This window comes from Ranitomeya variabilis, chromosome 3 (assembly GCF_051348905.1).
Source record: "Ranitomeya variabilis isolate aRanVar5 chromosome 3, aRanVar5.hap1, whole genome shotgun sequence".
Taxonomy (NCBI): Eukaryota; Metazoa; Chordata; class Amphibia; order Anura; family Dendrobatidae; genus Ranitomeya; species Ranitomeya variabilis.
In genome coordinates, this window is record NC_135234.1 from 57,993,211 (window position 1) to 58,011,603 (window position 18,393).

The 18,393-nt window shown below is 40.8% G+C and overlaps 1 protein-coding gene across 2 annotated transcripts in view; it reads right to left on the bottom strand.

Annotated features, from left to right (window-relative positions):
* The window catches only part of GBE1 (1,4-alpha-glucan branching enzyme 1), a 208,716-nt gene that overhangs the window by 140,696 nt on the left and 49,627 nt on the right, over positions 1–18,393 (bottom strand). For both annotated transcript variants that reach the window (XM_077294074.1, XM_077294073.1), the window contains exon 4: positions 5,963–6,078. In XM_077294074.1, coding sequence (XP_077150189.1) covers positions 5,963–6,078 — 116 coding nt within the window. The remainder of the gene's footprint in view (positions 1–5,962; positions 6,079–18,393) is intronic.

The following is an 18,393-nucleotide window of genomic DNA, read 5'->3' on the forward strand; positions in this document are numbered from 1 at the left end:
CCGCTGTGCGTTTTACCTGCGGATTTTCTGCGGAATTACTGCGGGTTTTGTGTGGATTCCACCTGCAGTTTTACACCTGCGGATTTCTATTATGGAGCAGGTGTTAACCGCTGCGGAATCCGCACAAAGAATTGACATGCTGCGGAAAATACAATGCAGCGGCACAGGGGATTTGGTTTTCCATAGGTTTCCATGGTACTGTACACAACATGGAAAACAGCTGCGACTCCGCAGCGGCCAATCCGCTGTGGATCCGCAGCAAAATCCGCAACGTGTGCACATAACCTTAAAGTCTTCCAGCTATAGCGGCCTAATCAGAAGTTAGAAACATTTAGGCTATGTGCACACGTTGCGATTTGCCTCTGGAATTTTTTGTGTGGATGCTGCATCTCTTGGCAGAAAACGCATGTGCGGATTTGATGCTTTTTTATGTGGATTTTGTGCGGATTTCTTGCGTTTTTACCCCTGTGGATTTCTATAATGGAATGGGTACAAAAACGCTGCAAATCGGCACAAAGAAGTGACATGCTCCTTCTTTTAATCCGTGGCGATTCCGCGCAGAATTTTCCGCACCATTAGCACAGCATTTTTTTTTTCATTGATTTACATTGTACTGTAAATCACTTGCGGATCTGCAGCCTTTCTGCCCGGAAAAAAACGCTGTGGATCCGCAGGAGTTCAGCAACATGTGGACATAGCCTTAGGTGGTAAAAATACATTTTTTCCATTCCGGTCATGTCACTTTATTTACCCTTCAGTTGCTTTTCAGGAATTAATGAAACTACCTGAATGCAATTTTGAATACAATGAGGGGCAGTGTTTTTAAACTGGTATCACTTTGGGAGTGTGGGGGGAGAATTCCAATATATATGACCCTCAAAGTCACTTCAAAACTGAACAGGTCCCTAAAAAAATAAAATTTCCTTAAAAAAAAATGAAAAATTACTGCTACATTTTTAAACCTTCTAAAATGATAAAGTAAAACAGACATGAGAAAAATGTTATTTACTATTGTTTTGGTGTGGTGTGACTACCTGGATTAAAGGGGTACTCATCCAAGGTTTGAAAATTGTGAATTTTTGGAAATTTGTCAAATTTCTGATATTTTTATAAACAAAACACAAAACATATCAACTTAAGTTTACCATTGCCATAGAGTATAATGTGTCATGAAAAAAAAAAAAAAATCTACAAATCAATGGGAAATGTTGAACCATTCCAGAGTTATTGCTACATAAAGTGACAATAGTCAGTTTTTAAAAATTTGGCCCGGTCATTAACCCTGAAGGTGGTTTGCACGTTAATGACCAGGCCAATTTTTACAGTTCTGACCACACTCACCTTATGAGGTAATAACACTGGAACGCTTCAATGGATCCCGGTGATTCTGAGGATGTTTTTTGAGACATATCGTACTTCATGTTATTGGTAAAATTTCTTCAATATGAATTGTGTTTATATGTGAAAACATGGAAATTTGCCGAAAATTTTGAAAATTTCGCAATTTTCAAACTTTGAATTTTCATGCCCTTAAAATCACAGAGATGTGTCACACAAAATACTTAATACATAACATTTCACATATGTCTACTTTACATCAGCACAACTTTGGAACCCACATTTTTCTTCATTAGGAAATCATAAGGATTAAAAGTTGACCAGTAATTCTTCATTTTTCCGACAAAATTCACAAAACCATTTCTTTTAGGTATCACATTGCATTTGAATTCACTGAGGGGGTCTATATGATAGAAAATACCCAAAAGTGACAGCATTCTCAAAACTGCATCCCCCTCAGTGTGCTCAAAACCACATTCAAGAAGAATATTAACCCTTCAGGTGCTTCACAGGAATTTTGAATGCAAAATTTGCTGGAATCATTAGCGGACGTCATGTCCCATTTGGAGAGCCCCCGATGTACCTAAAGAGTGGAAACCCCCCCACAAGTGATCCCATCTTGGAAGCTAGACTCCTCAAGGAATGTATTTAGATGTGTGGTGAGCACCTTGAACCCCCAGGAGCACCACAGAAATTTACAACGTTGAGCCGTGAAAAGGATAAAATAACATTTTTGTGGGGAAAATGTTATTTTGGCCCCAAATTTTTCATTTTCATAAGGGTAACATGAGAAATTACACAATAAATTGTATGGTGCAATTTCTCTTTAGTATGCAGATACCCCATATTCTAATTTTGAAGCACAGTGCAAAGCCCAGAAGGGAGGAGGCATCATATTGGAGTTCAGATTTTATTCGAATGGTTTGAGCGGGCCATGTCATGAGGAGCCAGAACAAAACAAAAACAAAACAAAAAAAAACCCACCTGTGAACTCATTGTACAAACTACACTCCCCAATGAATTCATCTAAGGGTGCAGTGATCATACTGACACCACATGTGCCTCATAGAAGAAAGAGTAAATTTTTACCTCTAAAATATTGTTTTAGCCCCAAGTTTTACATTTTTCTAAGGGCTAATAGCAATTATTTTTTTTTTACAACAAGCTGAGTTCCATTTTTTCCTGAGTTCGCCAATACCCAACAAGTATTTAGGAAATATTTTCCAGGCACAGTACAAAGCTCAGAAGGAAAGGAGCGCCAGATTTTACAGTTATGGTTTGCAGGTGCCATGACTCACTGTGAGAGCCCATGAGGTGCCAGAACAGCAGAACCCTCCATAAGTGACCCCATTTAACAAGCTACACCTCTCAACGAATTCATCTAGGGGTGCAATGACCACGTGTGTCATAGAATTTTATACCAATGGGCAGTGAAGAAAAAATAACTACATTTTTACCACCAAAATTTTGTTTTAGCATCAGATTTTACATTTTCACATAAGAAGTGGGTAGAAATGGCACCACAGTTTGTTCCACAATTTCTACTCAACGTGTCAATACCAGATATGTGGCTGTACATTACTACTTAGCCATACGGAAAGACGGAGGAGGAACGGAGCGCTATTTGCCTCCTGGAGAGCAGATTTTTACAGAGCTGCTAATTGTTAGAAGAGCAGAATCTCCACCACTTTCAAAATTATACCCCTTTAGGAATTTATTTACAGGTGTAGTGATGATTTTGACTCCACGAGTGTTTTCCAGAAACAAGCAGCAATGAATGTTGCCGAATGAAAATTGCAAACTGCCATTGTAGTGACCAGTAAGTTGCAGTGACCAGTACTTTATGCCCAGCCTGTGCTTCTGGAGACAAACACCCCTAAGTTAGGCGGGCTCGCATTGCTTCAGAAACGCCTAACATGTGGACGCTGTATGTGGTTTAGGTACACTGTGGGGCTCAAAAAGGGGCCTTTGGATTTGGTAGCGCAGAATCTACGGAATCTCTTATGGTGGGTTTAGAGCCATTTCGTTTTCACAGAGCCTTTGTGCTACCGGTAACGAGGAAGCCCCTATATTTTCATTAACAGATGACAGACCTGAGTGGGAACTTGCTTTTTTGTGGATTGAGTTGAAGCTTTTATTGGGAACTGTTTACATAACGTTTGGGATCACATTTATCTGGCTCTGTATGTTGAGCACTTACTTTGGAGTTTCCATCTAAAATCACTGAGTGACGTGATTCAGATGACACCCTCGAGGGATCCATTCACTATAATGAGGAAGCAGAATTACTTTGGGCTCTGTCTGGCCTCTGTTCAGCTTTTTCCTTCTTTTCAGAGTTGCACAAAACTGCTTTTATGCAGGTTTAAAAAGACTGAGATCGCCGAATCACAGCTCCTATGGCATCCATAGTGCTCCATCTGCCTCATTATATGGAATTTTCCACTGGGTGTTCCGTCTGAATCACGTATTTCAGAGATTAACACGGAAATAGACATTGTATTGCAATGTCTGAGACCTGCCAGTTTTACACAGTCAGATTGTCTGTTAGACTCAGCTGCTGGCTGAATCTAACAGGTCACCGTAGTTGAGAGACTGGAGGTCATCACGTCCGGCTGCCATGACCACGCTCGGATCCCCCGTGATGTGATCACATCTCATCATGGGGTTCGTCGGAGAGGCGAGTAAAGCAGTTATCTCCCTCTGCGATCTTCTAAATTCTGCGATCGCGGCATCTAGCAAAGGGTTAACATCATTGGGCCCGGATCCAATGAGGGCCCGTGAGGTCACTGGTCAGAGCTACAACTGGAATCGCAGCGCTTTAAGACTACCGACTGTAGACACACGTCGGCGCCACACAGAGCCCAGCAAGCACTAACGTTTATCTACAGTGGGCAGTCGGGAAGCAATTAATGAATTAGGCACATATGACAAGCAGTGTTCACCACACCAGAAATCAACCTTAAGTCTCTGCCTGGAGTAAGATTTTGGGGGTAAGGAAAGCCACAGCTCACCATGAATGAGACAAGCTGTGGTGTCATGCCTTTGCCACGTCCCAGATCCACTCATGTTGGTAGACCTGGTAGAAACTGGAATAAAAAGTTGCGTATTTCTACGACTTTTCAAAGCAATTTACTCCAGAATTCTGTTGACATTCTATGATGATCCGAGGCTATTGTCTGTAAAAAGGTTTCAATTGTTTAGGAACCCGATCGACAGGATACCCAACAATTTTGAGAATGGAATTTCGAGTGTGGTCTAATCATTTCACAAATCCATAGACAAATTGCTGAGTATGATCCATGACATGAGTGTGATTATTCATTCTTCAAATTCTCAATTCTTGCGTAAAATCTGTATTCAGTGAAGAGAAATGTTCTAATTACCGAGATAGGAGATGGTAGTTAGAGCTGATAAAAGTTTTATGGAGAGGAAGACCTAGAAGCAGAGCTCCTCCTTCCTCCTATCTACATAGAATTTGTCAGCACCAACTGTCATCTTCTCTCTCAGTATCGGGAACATCAGTCTTCACTTAATACAGATTTTAGCCGAGAATTGAAAATTTTGAAAAAGAAAGATTATTCCAGGAGGAGAAAGAAGCACGTTTCTCTGCTAATGTATGTTACAAAGCTGCTTATATTCTTATGAAATTAAAAACAACAGTTACTATTTAAATGTCTATTATTATAATTATTATGAAATAAGGAAATATGATACCCCAGCAAGGGCAATCTCCTTACTTTGGGCAAGTTCCTGTAATTTAGTAGGTGCACACCATAGAACATTGGGCCATTGTGCGCCTTCTGATTATCAGATATTATCAGATATCCTGCAATAATGTTAAGTAGTACTTCAGATACTAAATTACCCAATTTATATCACTGTGGTTGTTCACATTGACTGGTTTTACGCACTGTGCATTTGTGTGGTGTTTCTTTTTTACGCATTCCTGGAAGGTTTATATTTATCTTACATACAATACAAATAATTGTTTGCAAACTTTTTAGAAATTACTTCGGCTTAATAATTTTGCTATTTCAAAAATAGAAAATGTGTTATGTTATCGGTAACAATATCTGGAATTGCTTTTAATTCTCCACAAAAATTGGGTCCGTAATTAGGAGAACATTAATACCAAATACAACTCCTGGTTCGAAAGCAGCAATTTATAGAGACTGTATTTGCACATTGATTTCTAAAGGAACCATAAAATAGTAAAGATTTACTACATTTTCTTCCTACAGGGCAGGCAAGTCATTACGATGAATTGCAATTCCGGCAATCAAACATAAGCTACCTACATACTATTTGGAAGAGTTCAACTAATCAAGGTAGCAAACTGTGTAGAGCCTGTAATTGGTTGGCGCATAAAATGATCTTCAAAAGAGATTCAAACAATTACCAAAAGCTCCACCATCGGAAGACTAAGTTAGAAAAAAGTCAAACTATATAAAAACTCAAACAGTACTCTGGAAAAAAATAAAATAAGCCGTTACCAATCAATAGTTGATAGACTCCAGACACAAAAATAACTCTAAAATTCACCAAATTGTTTACCTGCCGAAATGACCTGTGGTAGTAACAAGGCGACAAAATAAAAATATATAAAATAGAAAAATGAATGTACCTTTATTTTGGAACCATGATGCACGATGGGCGACTTGTCTTCCTTCGGTGGAATGTACAATTCCCATTTCCCAAAATCCAACTTCTTATATGGATGTGAAAAGGGATTCCAGTCATCTAAAATGAAAGAATAGTTCCTGATTTTGGAGGTATATTATTCTTATATTTAATGGTTTGGCAGTCCCTCAAAAATTCCTTGTTAATCTTAAAGAGGTTGTCCTTCGGATAGGTCATCAATGTCTGCTTGGTCAGGGTCTGACACATGGCATCCTCTGCCGATCAGTTGTTCTTGGTGTCAGCAGCGGCTGCCGGCCGGAAATCCTGAATTGCGGAGTAGTTCCTACTTCTGATGGTGACCACGGCAGGGTACTGCACATCCACCTACTGTTAATTTGAATAGGTCACAGATGTGCCATACCCAGCTGTGGACACTATATGAAGACAGAGCAGATCCACAACTGAGCATTTCCGACCGGCGACAATAAGAACAGCTGATGGGTGGGGGTGCCATGTCTCGGACTCCGACCGTTCAGACACTGATGACCTATCCTTAGGATAAGCCATCAATGATAAAGTAGTGGACAGCCTCTTTAAACATAAGACAAAGTTATTTATTTCTGGAGTGGCAAAAATCTGTGGCTGCAATGTGGATCACAAATCCGGCCATGTGCAGGTGTCCTTCAGGTTCACTATGGCTGTACTAAACTGAACCTGGACCACCAAAGATCAAAGCCTGGTTATGTAGAACAAAAGTCTGCACAACTGTAATAAAACCATTGCGATATTGCTCTATTACTATACTTTGAAACTAACCTTTTCTGCTGGGAGCTTAAGTCAAGAGGTTGTTTGTTTTGCAAATTAGGATCTACTAGGGCGGAGATACCAGGCCCCCATACACATTGTAAGAATATGTTGGAGGAAATAAGGATTTAGCATGTTTAATTTTGGACTGCTGTTCTTTTTGTTTTCTAGAAATAATCCACTGACCGAAATATCTGGCATCACATCTCTGAGAACGTAAAAGCGCTCATCAGAATGTGTGCTCCTGAGAAATAGATAGATGTTTGGCGGATAGCCAGCGAAAAGATATGGGGCTTAAAAGGGTTGTTTAGGACTTAACATTGATGGATTATCCTTAAGATAGGTCATTAATGTCTGATCAGTGGGGGTGCGATGCCAGGCCCCTCTGCTGTTCAACTGTTCCTGGTATTGGCGACCACCAGAATTGCTCCGTTACAGACTTGCGCAGCACAGCTCTGTTGACTATATAGTGGCCACGGTCGGGTACTGCACATCCAACTTGTATTCAAAATATTGAAGACAAAACTCAATTAAACAAACAAACAAAAAAAAAGTAACCAGTCATAAGGATTCACCCTTATAAACTGTTCCCACCACACTTTTCATGAACTAAGTTGGGTCCCTTTCTCTTCACAGTCATAGATTATATCCCCCATGTCATCCACTTGCTGGTTGAACATTTTTGTTTTGACGGAACAGACAAATGTAATAAAACTGTAATTAAAAATGTAATTGTATAGCTGGTGCAATCAGAAGAAAATGTATCCCACAGATTATTATGGGCTCTATACAAGTTCTGCTATCTGTCAGTTTATAGAAAGGAAGAGAAAGTTCTGCACGATGCACTTTTTCTTACATTCTGAAAACTGACAGATAAAAATATTGCTTCCCACAGCTTCTGTTTGCATCAGTTCCACAGCTGATCCATTATTAATAATATTCCCTTGTGGGTTCCTCTACACAGGACAAAAATAATGTCAAAATGGAAGTGTGAATGTAGCCTGACCTGTGCATGCGCAGAAGATCGATTACTCTGCCCAGAGCAACGCCTAAAACTGGCCTGTATTGCACTAAATCATTAGAGCACCGGGGATGAACAACAACATCAGATTTTTTTGGTTCCTATCTTCATCTTTATATGATATTAAAAAATGAATGGGGAACCTCCGGCCCGCAGCCACTTTGTCCGTTATTGGCCCTTTAATTCTGTAGAGGTGCACGCGAATGGCCACTCTGTGGCCCGGCGCCACCCCCATCGCTCATTCAACTTATCGGCATCATAGACTCTGATAGAGTTGAAAGCAGTGATGGAGAGAGCGTCAGATGCTCCCTCTCCCATCACTCCCTCTCTGCTTGTGACTCATCTGGCACGTGATGACGTCATGTCATCTTGCACCGCGCTGTACCAGCAGTGGAGCCAATGAGACCGAGCAGATCCTGGAGCAGGAGCGTGGATAACAAGGAGGAGGGGGTGAGTAATGTGTGTGCAAATGTGTGTGCGGATGTGTCTTGACTACACTGTGTATTGGGGGAGCTGCGCCTGCAGTATACTGTGTGTTGGTGAGGAGCTGCACTGTACTGTGTGTTGGGGGGAAGCTACGCTATACTGTGTGTTGGGGGAGCTGCGCTGTACTGTGTGTTGGGGAGCTGAACTGTACTGTGCATGGGGGGAGTTGTGCCCGCATTATAATGTGTGGGGGGGGTGCATTATACTGTGTGTGGGGCGAGCTGCATTATACTGTGTGTTGGGGGAGCTCTGTGTTGGGGGAGCTGCACTATACTGTGTGTTGGGGGAGCTACACTATACTGTGTGTTGAGGGAGCTACACTATACTGTGTGTTGGGGGAGCTACACTATACTGTGCGTGGGGAGAGTTGTGCCTACATTATACTGTGTGTGGGGGGAGCTGAATTATACTGTGTGTGGGGGGAGCTGCATTATACGGTGTGTGGGGGAGCTGCATTATACGGTGTGTGGGGGAGCTGCATTATACGGTGTGTGGGGGAGCTGCATTATACTGAGTGTGGGGGGAGCTGCACTATACTGAGTGTGGGGGGAGCTGCAGTATACTGTGTGTGGGGGGAGCTGCATTATACTGAGTGTGTGGGGAGCTGCACTACACTGTGTGTGGGGGGAGCTGCACTATACTGTGTGTGGGGGGAAGCTGCACTATACTGTGTGTGGGGGGAGCTGCACTATACTGTGTGTGGGGGGAGCTGCACTATACTGTGTGTGGGGGGAGCTGCATTATACTGTGTGTGGGGGGAAGCTGCACTATACTGTGTGGGGGGAAGCTGCACTATACTGTGTGTGGGGGGAGCTGCACTATACTGTGTGGGGGGAGCTGCACTATACTGTGTGTGGGGAGCTGCACTATACTGTGTGTGGGGATGGGCTGCACTATACTGTGTGTGGGGAGGAGCTGCGCCTGCATTATACTGTGTTGGGGGAGCTGCAATTTATTTAAATATTTGAATCAATATAGTTAATTTTTAAGCCTATATTTCTAAACGGCTCCAGAACGCTATTATAAAATTCCAAATGGCCCTAGGCAGAAAGAAGGTTCCCCACCCCTGCTACACAGGAAAGGACTTTGCAATATTTACTAAAATAAGCACATCAGTAATGCTGATGGATCCTCTTTAGAAACTCTAAAGAAAACTGCAAGTACATTAAAAAGGAATTTTATTTTATACTACCCCCCCCGGAGAACAACATGATATAGACAGAGACCCTAATTCCAGCTATGTGTCACTTCCTTCACTGGTTGCTGTTGCTTTAATTACATTTTTATATCTGCTGCAGATCTACCAGTTTTTTGAATGCTGAGCTCTGTAACCATGCCCACACCTCTGATTGGCAGCTTTCTGTGTACACTCTGCATAGGCAGAAAGCTGCCAGTCAGTAGTGGGGTGGGATTATAAATGGCTCATGAACATGGAGACTATATGGCAGCAGGTTTACTAGTCCTCTAGTCAATCTCCTGCGGCTAAAACTGTAATTTTATAAAACTTACAAATACGAAACATTCCTAGGAGTCTGGAAAGCGAAGATATGAGAAGACGTTAGCAAATGACGGAAACTGTAGACAACCAGCACAAGTCCTTGGCTGCCAGCAAATTATTTATCTTTCTTGCAAGTTTTTCTTTTTGTTTTAATGAGTTAAACGGGTCTTCCACTTCTGTAATATTGATGAGCCATTGTTAGGAAAGACTATATCAGATCGTGGGGGTCCAACACCTGGACCCCCATGTGAATTGGAGCTGATCCGCCACTGTGACAATGCCATGGTGTTTTGCTCCTTACACAGTTTATATTCAGCCACTGTTGAAGGCGATGACAGCTGACCATGAGGGTGTCAGATGTGGGGTCCCCAGTGGTCTGATATTGAGGAGCTATGCTAATGGTAGGTCATCCACAGCATATCTAAGAATAACCCTAAGAAGAGGTCATTAATACCGTGCTAGTGGAAAGCCCCTGCCAAGGTGTGATGTCATCTAATTAGTGGGATTTATGCATTTTTATATTAGTAGTTTTGTCTTTTTTTATCTATATCTACAATTAAGGCTTTGTAAACAAATTGCGTTTTTTGCTGCTGCTTTTTTTATGCAAAAGCTATGAGTGCTGGTTGGCTTTTTTTCTCTATTTAGTTATTGGATGTGGCTGCATCCAGGCTGATCTTGCACTCCTCCCATTGACCCTGCAGGTGGCAGTAATCAACTCTACCTGCCCATAAATTGTAGGTTTAGCCCAGAGTGACATGTTTTGTCCATAGTTGTAGGCTGGTGGTCCAAAAGTGGCATGTACGGTAGAGTAGGACCCATCAGAGGGAGATCACCTTGCCGTGGTTGATGGGCACACATGAATTGGCCAATACTGTAAGTTTTATGAAAAAATTTAAAAAAAAAAAATATATATGTGAAAAAATATTTTTGAGAAGTATAATTCATATCGAATATTTGTCTGTTTTCACATGGCCTAGATTCATGTACATGTGCTGCTGTGTTTTTTTTTTTATCTATAAGATGCAGTTTGCAGCTTTGCACGTGTTCACATTAAGAGTGCTGGTTGGCTTTTTCTCTCTCTATCTCTATGTATGTATATATATATATATATATATATATATATATATATATATATATATATATATATATATATATATATATATATATATATACACATATACACACACACACACATACATATATATATATGTATGTGTGTATGTATATATATATATATATATATATATATATATATATATATATATATATATATATATGTGCATATGTATATGTGTGTATATGTATATATGTGTGTATATGTATACATGTGTGTATATGTATATACACTCACCGGCCACTTTATTAGGTACACCTGTCCAACTTCTTGTTAACACTTAATTTCTAATCAGCCAATCACATGGTGGCAACTCAGTGCATTTAGGCATGTAGACATGGTCAAGACAATCTCCTGCAGTTCAAACCGAGCATCAGTATGGGGAAGAAAGGTGATTTGAGTGCCTTTGAACGTGGCATGGTTGTTGGTGCCAGAAGGGCTGGTCTGAGTATTTCAGAAACTGCTGATCTACTGGGATTTTCACGCACAACCATCTCTAGGGTTTACAGAGAATGGTCCGAAAAAGAAAAAAAATCCAGTGAGCGGCAGTTCTGTGGGCGGAAATGCCTTGTTGATGCCAGAGGTCAGAGGAGAATGGGCAGACTGGTTCGAGCTGATAGAAAGGCAACAGTGACTCAAATCGCCACCCGTTACAACCAAGGTAGGCCTAAGAGCATCTCTGAACGCACAGTGCGTCGAACTTTGAGGCAGATGGGCTACAGCAGCAGAAGACCACACCGGGTACCACTCCTTTCAGCTAAGAACAGGAAACTGAGGCTACAATTTGCACAAGCTCATCGAAATTGGACAGTAGAAGATTGGAAAAACGTTGCTTGGTCTGATGAGTCTCGATTTCTGCTGCGACATTCGGATGGTAGGGTCAGAATTTGGCGTAAACAACATGAAAGCATGGATCCATCCTGCCTTGTATGGAGCATCTTTGGGATGTGCAGCCGACAAATCTGCGGCAACTGTGTGATGCCATCATGTCAATATGGACCAAAATCTCTGAGGAATGCTTCCAGCACCTTGTTGAATCTATGCCACGAAGAATTGAGGCAGTTCGGAAGGCAAAAGGGGGTCCAACCCGTTACTAGCATGGTGTACCTAATAAAGTGGCCGGTGAGTGTATGTATGTGTGTGTGTGTGTGTGTGTGTGTGTGTATATGTATATATATATATGAGATTTGTGACATCTCATAGCTGTTGCTGTAAAACAGAGCTTAAAATTTGCATTAAAAAAAAAAAACGCAGCAAAAACACCATGTGTGAACATAGCCCTGGAGTCGGCTAGACTCGAAACGAACCAGAAATATTTTCTACTATTTTAATGAAGTCATAATAAAGTATTTTGGATTTTAATTTGCTTTGTGGATTGAGAAACCGCTTTTTAAAGCCCCCTTAATAGGATCTCCCATGAAGTACTGGATGCCATATGGTAAATATATAGACATCTATCCGATGTACGGCAGTGATGCACACCGGCGTGATCTGCAGCCCTCATCTACCATCGCTCGCTGTGCATTTATATACACACGGGTATAAGCGCACGTCCACACAAGTGATACTTTGTATAATAAAACAATACCTTTGTTTGCTTATGGTTTTATATTCCGCCATATTTATGTTGAAAGATTTCCGTCAATATTTTAGCTTGAGGCAAGAGACAAGCGCACGGGCAACAATGCCGGCTCGGAGATTTAAATTCCTCTGTTCCAGACAAATAGAAAGCTACCCACAGTGACTAGGGGAACGGTACAGGGAACAATAATCTATATGCAATAGGTAGAAAATGTACAAGCAGCATCAATTGTGCGGCTGCACCAGCAGGTTTCAGAGGAAATGTGATAGGTTCCCCGCAGGAAACAGCTCTGCTGCCCCACAACGCAGAGATAAAGGGCTGACAGTTCAGGGTTTTGTGGGTTTTTTTTTTTTCTTTTCAATGAAATGAGGAAAATAAGTTCTGAAAAAGTATTCTTCATAAGGATGTACTTTATACAAGAAATATAACCATATTAAAACTGCTGGATAAAAAAAACGATAAAATGCAAAACAAGAAATAAACATACGGTACGTAGAATTGAAAGAGGAAGAAGGACCTACGATTGGATTGAAAATTTTTGAGTATGGCCACACAGTTTTTTTTTTTGGTGCTGCTTAAGAGTTTTTGGAGCAAAAAACACGAGAAATTAAAAAATCATGAGTTTCGATTGGAGTAATTCTGCTCTAAAAACTCAGATTTTCAAAAAATTGCCCAACACCAAAAATTGCTATAAATAGTAGAGTAGGTCTAACTGCAGTCCTGTTTTGATGAGGTCCTGTCCATCCGTCAGCTGACCGCTGTTGGCAACAGTCACGTGAAAAACGGCTGTGACCGGCAACGATTTCTCGAGAGGTCAGCGATATAAGCTCAGCGGCTTAATTTATGATGAGCACAGAAGGCTGAAGCCTAAGTAAAAGCCCCTGTAATACCCTTAATCCACCAACACCACCTAGCTGAATGTTGCTCATATCACTGTGTGCGTAGCATGGCCTGCAGTGCCTCCGGACAGGTCTCCCATCGAGCATGTCATTGGTCATCAATTGAAACGTAGCTGCCAGCAGTGGATCTTGATGATTTACCAAATGCATTCAGTGTGGCAGAATAATCCTCAGACAAACATTCATAACCGCCAAGACATGTAAATGGGTGCATTTCTGAACGTGAAGCTCATACTCAATACTACCGTAAATAAATCAAGATGTTTGGAAAAAATGGTTTCAATTTTTTATCATTTGTTTAAATTTACTTGTCTACTCATCCTGTGATTTCCATAACTCTGCAACTTTTCCTTCATAATGGTGCAATTTTAATGTTGAGGAGCGTATATAATCAGACTCTCGTCTACCATGGAAACTTTCAAAAAGAGCCTGAAGACCCACCTCTTTCGACAAGCCTACAACCTGCAGTAACCACCGATCGACCAAACCGCTGCATGACCAGCTCTATCCTCACCTACTGTATCCTCACCCATCCCTTGTAGATTGTGAGCCCTCGCGGGCAGGGTCCTCTCTCCTCCTGTACCAGTTATGACTTGTATTGTTTAAGATTATTGTACTTGTTTTTATTATGTATACCCCTCCTCACATGTAAAGCGCCATGGAATAAATGGTGCTATAACAATAAATAATAATAATAATTATATAATTATATACACACAGATACTAATTTAAAAACATACAATTTAAAGCTCTCCTTGTCCTGATAAAGCTCTCCGCTCTGATAATCTGTCACTCATTTCACCGTTTATCCCTTCGGTATAATATTCGGCAACACATATCTCGAATTATAATAAGTATTACAATTTAACTAAGACCAAAGTTGCAAATTAAAGACAATGCCACCCAGGAGGGCACTTCAAGTGCCTACTGCAAGGAGAACGTGTCTAATGTTTCAGAGACTCCATTTATTCCAGTCTACCAAACACTGTTGTAATTCAGAACGAGTTTTCTCTATTCTAATTTTCTAGACTGCATTGTCTAACAGATTAGTCTAAAACAATAATTGTGCTGCGCGGTTTACTTTCATCATAAATCAGATTCAGACTCCGTTGAACCGAAATCCAAATTACTGTACGAACGCAAACAAAAATATATTAAATATGGTTCATTGGACTCACTATTTTTAAGGAATGAACCCAGCGTCAGACAGGATCACTGGACTCCCCTCACCCCCCATTTGGTTCCTCATGAATAGATTTGCATATTCAACAAAAAAGTAAAATTGGAACAAAAGGGCAGAAAAAGAAAAGAAAAAAACAAACAAAAAACACACTACAGCAAACAATCCATAGGGTTAGAATCTTGAATAAAACCACCGATTAGGATACAAAACACTACAGCAAGCATGAAATAATGTGGATTATTTTTGGTTCTATTTCCTGTTTTAACCATTTCAAAACCAAAATGAAAGATGAATAAAATAATTTTGTACTGTGGCATCTATCTATATAATCATCTAAGGTGTACTTCCGTCTGTCTGTAATGGAAATCCCGCGTCGGCCTGCCGGCGGCGACCAATCAGCGACAGGCTTAGTCCGGCAGCAAATTGGCCCCTCCCTACTCCCCTCCAGTCAGCGCCAGTGAGTCGCCCCATCCCGGACCAACTTTTTACTACTGATGCTGGCTACGTAATCTGGGTAATTTTGCAATGCATCTCTGGGAACGGAAGCTGCGAGCCACATCGCAAGGAGCGGGAGAGCTTTGGTGGATGACGGAAAGTGAATATATAACTATTTTTGATTTTAATTCTTTTTATCACAGGGATATGGTGCCCACACTGCTATATACTATGTAGCTGTGCTATATACTACGTGGGCTGAGCTATATACTATGTGGGCTGTGCTATATACTACTGTACGTAGCTGTTATATACACTGTTCCAAATTATTATGCAAATTGGATTTAAGTGTCATAAAGATTTAATCGTTTTGTTTTTCAAATAAACTCGTGGATGGAATTGTCTCTCATGGCTCACTGAAATCAATCTTAAATACATGTGATAATTAGTTTTCCAGGTGATTCTAATGAAAGGAAAACTACTTAAAAATGATGTTCCACATTATTAAGCAGGCCACAGGTTTCAAGCAATATGGGAAATAAAAAGGATCTCTCTGCTGCTGAAAAGTGTTAAATAGTGCAATGCCTTGGACAAGGTTTGATAACATTAGATATTTCACGAAAACTTAGGAGTGATCATCATACTATGAAGAGATTTATGACAAACAGAGTTCATGCAGATAAAGGCATATTGAGGAAGGTTTCTGCGAGACAAATTCATTGAATTAAGAGAGCAGCTGCCAAAATACCATTACAAAGCAGCAAAAAGTTATTTGAAGTTGCTGGTGCCTCTGGAGTCCCTCAAACCTCAAGGTGTAGGATCCTTCAAAGGCTTGCTTTGGTGCATAAACCTACTATTCGGCCACCACTAAACAGTGATCACAAGCAGAAATGGTTGCAGTGGGCCCAGACATACATGAAGACTATTTTTCAAGCAGTCTTGTTTACTGATGAGTGTCGAGCAACCCTGGATGGTCCAGATGGATGGAGTAGTGGATGGTTGATGGATGGCCACCATGTCCCAACAAGGCTGCGACGTCAGCAAGGAGGTTGAGGAGTCATGTTTTGGTCCAGAACAGCCTTCCTGAAGGTGTGAAAATGACCTCTGCAGAGTGTATAGAGTTTCTGACTGACAACTTTCTTCCATGGTATAAAAATCAGAAACGTGCCTTCAGGAGCAGAAGCATCTTCATGCATGACAATGCACCATCTCATGCTGCAAAGAATACATCTGAGTCATTGGCTGCTATGGGCATAAAAGGAGATAAACTCATGGTGTGGCCACCATCTTCCCCTGACCTCAACCCTATAGAGAACCTTTGGAGTATCATCAATCAAAAGATCTATGAGGGTGGGAGGCAGTTCACATCAAAACAGCAGCTCTGGGAGGCTATTCTGACTTCATGCAAACAAATGCAAGCAGAAACTCTCCAAAAACTCACAAGTTCAATGGATGCAAGAATTGTGAAGGTGATATCAAAGAAGGGTTCCTATGTTAACATATAACTTGGCCTGTTAGGATGTTTTGGAGTTAAATAGCTTTTTTGTTCAGTGAATGTGACCTCCTAATGCTGCAAATTCCACAAATGAGCATTTTCAGTTCTTTAAAACATATCAAATGTTTAGAAATTCTACTGTGCCTAATAATTTGGAACAGTGCATTTTGAGTTTTTATTCATTTTAGAGACTATACTGTTATCATTGGGAGGTATCTTCAATAAAATTCAATGTATAATCTAACGGGTGATGACTTTTATTAGACTGACTGTCATTTGCACCGACCATTTAGGACAATCAGAGAAAAATGTCATTTGCATAATAATTTGGAACATAGTGTACTACATCGCTGTGCTATAAACTACGTGGGCTGTGCTATATACTACGTGGGCTGTGCTATATACTACGTGGGCTGTGCTATATACTACGTGGGCTGTGCTATCTACTGCGTGGGCTGTGTTATATACTACATCGCTGTGCTATATACTATGTGGCTGTGCTATATACTACGTGGCTGTGCTATATACTATGTGGCTGTGCTATATACTACGTGGCTGTGCTATATACTATGTGGCAGTGCTATATACTACGCGGCCGGCCGCGACCAATCAGCGATATTGCCGCAGGATTTAAACACCGCTTCGGTGATTAGTCTTGCACGCCCAACCGCAACCAATCAGCGAAACGCAGTCCGGCCGCAAAATTGGTGTGGGATTTCAACCACATTTCGCTGATTAGTGGCGACCAATCAGCGATATTGGCGTGGAATTTAACACCCACTCACAGTGCGACGTACATACATACATATTCTAGAATACCCGATGCTTTAGAATCAGGCCACCATCTAGTAAAATAATAAAGGCTTTATGTAACCAAAATCCATTGGCTTGGTAAAATAGTTAAAAAAATTAAAAAAAAATAAACGTTTTTTTTTTTTTTATTTTGTTTTGTTTTAAGTTTCCACTGCATTTTATAAATCTAAGAAATTTTACATGTAATGATTTCCTTAAATTTTCCCGAGTAGAATGATACCATATATGCATAGAGTACTTGTCCCATGACACAGTCATTCTAGACAAAATAAAAAAATTCCCATTAAAGGGAATCCGTCAGCAGGTTTTTGTTACCTAATCTGAGGGCAGTATAATGTAGGGGCAGAGACCCTGATTCCAGTGATGTGCCACTTACTGAGCAGCTTGTTGTTATTTTGATCCAATCCCTGTTTATCTGCTACCAGTTCTCTGAATGTGGAGCTGTGTATAACCCCGCCCACACCACTGATTGGCTGCTTTCTATGTATATTGTAAATGGGCAGACAGCAGCCAATCAGTGGTGGGGGCGGGGTTATACAGAGATCATGAGTATGGAAGAACTAGTCCTCTTGTGATAATCTGCTGCTGATAAATCAGTGATTATATCAAAACCACAGTAAGCAGACTAGAAAGTGACACATCGCTGGAATCGGGGTATTTGCCATTACATTATGCTGCTCTCAGATTAGGTGGCTAAAACCTGGTGACAGATTCCCTTTAAGCTTTGAAGTCTGTCCCGCTCATTTGGTTTTGATGTGGTACACATGTGCAATGTTCTGTAGTTAAAAGGGACCTGTCGGCATGATATATTCATTTTAAAATACCGTAATGCTATTCCCTATAACAGAATCATTCTTGAAGCGGTTGAGATACCTACATTCTGCATGATGTGGACATAATATGGCATGGGCGGTAGCACTTGGGAAAGGACATCTATTTCATGAAGGGTTCATGATCAAAGTGTGAGCTTTGTTTTATTTAGTTGTTTATTACTTTATTTTTTAACGGGAAGCAGGAAAATGACGATGTCTGACATAGTGTGTGTATATATGTGTGTGTGTATGTATGTGTGTGTGTGTGTGTGTGTGTGTGTGTGTGTGTGTGT